The 2608-nt window shown below is 45.9% G+C and overlaps 2 protein-coding genes across 2 annotated transcripts; one reads left to right on the forward strand and one right to left on the reverse strand.

Annotated features, from left to right (window-relative positions):
* Positions 1-28: 28 nt before the first annotated feature.
* Positions 29-640, forward strand: Pmar_PMAR027023 (T-complex protein 1 subunit alpha, putative; the record flags this gene model as incomplete). The annotated part of the gene is made up of 4 exons (XM_002776594.1): positions 29-133; positions 180-298; positions 461-520; positions 566-640. Coding segments are annotated over 4 exons (359 nt in total), but the record flags the coding sequence as incomplete, so codon positions are not given.
* A 1082-nt stretch (positions 641-1722) lies between these two features.
* On the reverse strand, positions 1723-2550 carry Pmar_PMAR027024 (hypothetical protein; the record flags this gene model as incomplete). Its single annotated transcript, XM_002776595.1, has 3 exons — positions 1723-2211; positions 2261-2414; positions 2503-2550. The coding sequence occupies 3 exons, from the start codon at positions 2548-2550 to the stop codon at positions 1871-1873; spliced, it is 543 nt and encodes a 180-aa protein (XP_002776641.1). The 3' UTR covers positions 1723-1870.
* Between the last annotated feature and the right edge of the window lie 58 nt (positions 2551-2608).

Consider the following 2608-nt stretch of genomic DNA (forward strand, 5'->3'; position numbering starts at 1 on the left):
TCGGCTTGGTGGGGAGTTGTGGTTGAAGGAGTTGCCCTTAGGGCGCTCGAGTGCATCCCTCGTACGTTGGCTAAGAACAGCGGTGCTGATGCTACTGACCTGCTGAATAAACTACGTTATAAGCATGCAGAGGGTGGGCCGGTGTAATTTGATGGGAGTTCAAATTGGTGTGGTAGTAGGATTGGTGGGCCGATGGTATGGCGTTGACTGCTATAATTGCGACATTACTGAGACTGTGGAGAACTTCATTTGGGAGTCAGTCGTGGTGAAGCGGAACGCTCTGGCGGCAGCGACTGAGGTATTACGACTTGGTCGAGGGGACTACGTGTTGGTGTGAGTGAATAAATTCTAGTTGGTTTTTTGTATACTTTTACTCGTGATTTTTATACTCATCCTCAGTGAGAAAATGAAATATAAGCACCAACACTGCAGACGGGATGAGTTTTTTTTCACTCTTTAGGCGGCTTGTATGATTCTCAGCATCGATGAGACGGTTACTAACCCGAAGTCTGAACAACCTGTAAGTCGTATCTGCTTCGCTCCGCTGAGGATTATAGTACTTTAGGGCGGCGGCAAAGGAGGCATGCCTATGGGCAAAGGGCGTGGTATGATGGGTGGTAAAGGGATGGGCCGTCGATAGAGACGTGTTGTATTGATGATAAATACCCGAGTGCTATCTATAGTATGCTTTTCTACGAGCTCTTTGCGTATTGTGTAGTATGATGGTTGGTTGTGGAGATGAGTCAGACTCGATTCATACGAGAGTTGAGCTGGTGGTTAGAATATTGGCGGAGCGGGCGGATCTATATACTGCAATTCAGATCATTTGGGGAAGCATCATTTATCGAGAATCGCGGAAAAGTTTGATAAACTCGGCGGAAAAACCAATGGAGTAAATCGACGGCTATAGCTGTCAGAATAATACGAAATTCCCATGCGATGCAATTGTAACAAAGGTTGCAGGGGAAGCATTTTTTGAAGGTAAACTTTTGATCCTGGGATTCGAACCAAGGACCAACTTGGCGTATACACCTCACCACGACGAGTATCATCTTGCGGCTCAGGGAGGTATGTACTTATGCTTTACCTGATATGACCTCCAAGTTTCAAGAAGTTTCCGAAATTTTCGGAAGATTAATACTGTACCTTCATTTTCATTGTACTGGAAATCATGGAGCGCTCAAACAACTCTAGGTTGCATGCCACGACAGTCGGTGTCTCAATCATATACTCTAGCTTTCATCAATCAGTACCCAACGGGTCTAATTGGGTTGTGTTCCTCAGTCTCTTGAATCGACATCGTCAAGTTCAAGGTATTGCGCTCAATCACGTGTGTGGTTATGATGAAAAGAGTGGGCGAATAACGCTATGCGGATGTTGCCGAAGTCGGGGAGGAAGATTCAATTTACAAAGGCGGTCTCAACTTGTGTGCGAAACGGAGTGGATGGGAAACGATTAGCAAAGACGGGACAAGTGGAGGCGACTCTGTGAAGGTTGATATCTGACAGGCGTTACGCTAGAAATTACAATGACCATATCAGAATGACCTCTCAGCGTTGGTCTTCGAAGGGAAGAGGAGTGAGTAACTCCGTATTCATAGAAGCAACCAATATACCGTCATAACCCGTACGACATGACGCCCTTCCCGGAAGTCCTACATGATATGCACTATACCTCAATTCACTATTCACCAATTTACTATCAACTCGACTTGTTAATTTTTGTGTGTGAAATAGATGAAAATGTGCTCATAATGCTCTACAACCTTTCGCAACAGTCTTCAAGGTAGTCATAGCTGAACATAGAGTCGTCCCTCAGTGAGCATGGGGAGGGTAAAAGGAAATAAAATGTTTGATATTAAACGGGATAGCTATTTGATGAAAAGCATTTCCTGATATGTGGGAAGAGGCCAATATTCATCAGATAAAATTTGCTCCAGGGAATCAACAGTAGCCCTCAGATTTTTCATAGCCAATCTCATCTCATCAGCGGCGAACCTCGCATGGACCATCGGATCCTCACTGCTGTGCTTGTGGTCGATCTTAGTCTTCAGAGCACCCAAGGCCTTACCAAATTGCTCTATCAGTTGGCTGACCTCGTTCAACCTAGTATTGGTGAACTCGGGGACCGAACCAGTGGCCAACTTCAGCTTAGCGACGTTGTCGGCGAGATCTGTCTGATACTTGATACACGCCGGCAAAATGACGGTATCTGTTTGAGCGAGATGGTCAGTGAGACCTGCAGTAGCTACCTAACTTACTGGCAATTCTGTACGCGCATCGAGCTTCAACTGCAATACGATTGAAATAGATCTCCAGTAAAATATTCTTCTTCGCAGTGAGCTCAGATCGGCTCATCACTCCGCAGCTCTCGAACAAAGTGATAGCTTCGGGAGTCGCAAACTCGGCGATGGCCTAATAATATAACAACAACACTATCCACCCAATCAATTTGATAAAGCCCCCCCCCGGACCTCACGAGATTTGACGAGATTCTTCAAACCGCGTCTGGCAGCTTCTTCTTTCCAAGCGTCACAATATCCATCACCATTGAATACCACACGTCCATGGTCTCTGTAGACCTCACTGATGATGGCCTTAGCGGCTTC

The sequence above is a fragment of the Perkinsus marinus genome (genome assembly GCF_000006405.1).
Source record: "Perkinsus marinus ATCC 50983 genomic scaffold scf_1104296953212, whole genome shotgun sequence".
NCBI classification, from domain to species: Eukaryota; Perkinsozoa; order Perkinsida; family Perkinsidae; genus Perkinsus; species Perkinsus marinus.